Genomic DNA, 788 nt, shown 5'->3' on the forward strand with positions numbered 1-788 from the left:
TATGATAGTCTGTCTGTCTGGTGTCTTTCAGATTCGACGAGAACTTGAACAGGTGAAACGTCAACCCTCTACATTGTTGGACTTCAAGTTCATTCAGCCAAAAGACCCAAACCAGATGTCATCAATATTTATTCAATAGGGCCTATGTATGTGTTCCATGTTCATACAGTTTATGAAATAGCTACATACTGTATGTTGCTGCAAAGTACTTCCACAAACTAAGTATCCACAACGCCCATATGGTTCAAACGTATTGACATGCGACTGATCAGGTGTGTTTTAATTCAGTGTCCAACTGTCCATTACCTTCAAGCCCAGGTATTGTTTAGTACTACGGCCCAGCAGTTACATAACAGGGATTTAGATCTCTCGGAGCCCAACAGAAACCACACAGCACTGGTTACCGGGATCGAGATTAGTTACTGGTGTCCTACTTGTCTGCATGCTGCAAACTGACTTGAAAACACAGTACACTGACTGAGCTGATAGCCTATGTATAATACCTTTTAACCACTTAAACCCCATTATGGTTGAGCAGAGTCCCTGCAGGGCTCTATGCTAGTGTCATTTAAGTGTTCTGTTATTGTTGTGAGGAAAGCTTTCACTGAAAATAGATGATGGATAAGCTCACAACACATCGCTTGTGAGCTTGTCGATATGTTATTTTCAGTGATGTCAAAGTGGTCAACCACTTAAGTGGTACTTAAACCCTGTATATACTTAGTTGACCATGGGTCCCCCAGGGATCCATATACTGTCGGCCTGCTATGTCCCTCTGCACAAAATCT

The 788-nt window shown here is 42.1% G+C and overlaps 1 protein-coding gene across 1 annotated transcript in view; it reads left to right on the forward strand.

The window, feature by feature from the left end:
• Positions 1-107, forward strand: part of LOC308292962 (protein prune homolog 2-like) — a gene marked incomplete at its 5' end in the record, with an annotated part of 6,368 nt that extends 6,261 nt beyond the window's left edge. The window contains one exon of the mRNA XM_080735388.1: positions 32-107. Within this exon, the coding sequence (XP_080591514.1) occupies positions 32-56 (25 nt within the window). The 3' untranslated portion in view covers positions 57-107. The remainder of the gene's footprint in view (positions 1-31) is intronic.
• Positions 108-788: the final 681 nt, after the last annotated feature.

Source organism: Nannobrachium achirus (genome assembly GCF_963921795.1).
Source record: "Nannobrachium achirus genome assembly, chromosome: 10".
Lineage (NCBI taxonomy): Eukaryota > Metazoa > Chordata > Actinopteri > Myctophiformes > Myctophidae > Nannobrachium > Nannobrachium achirus.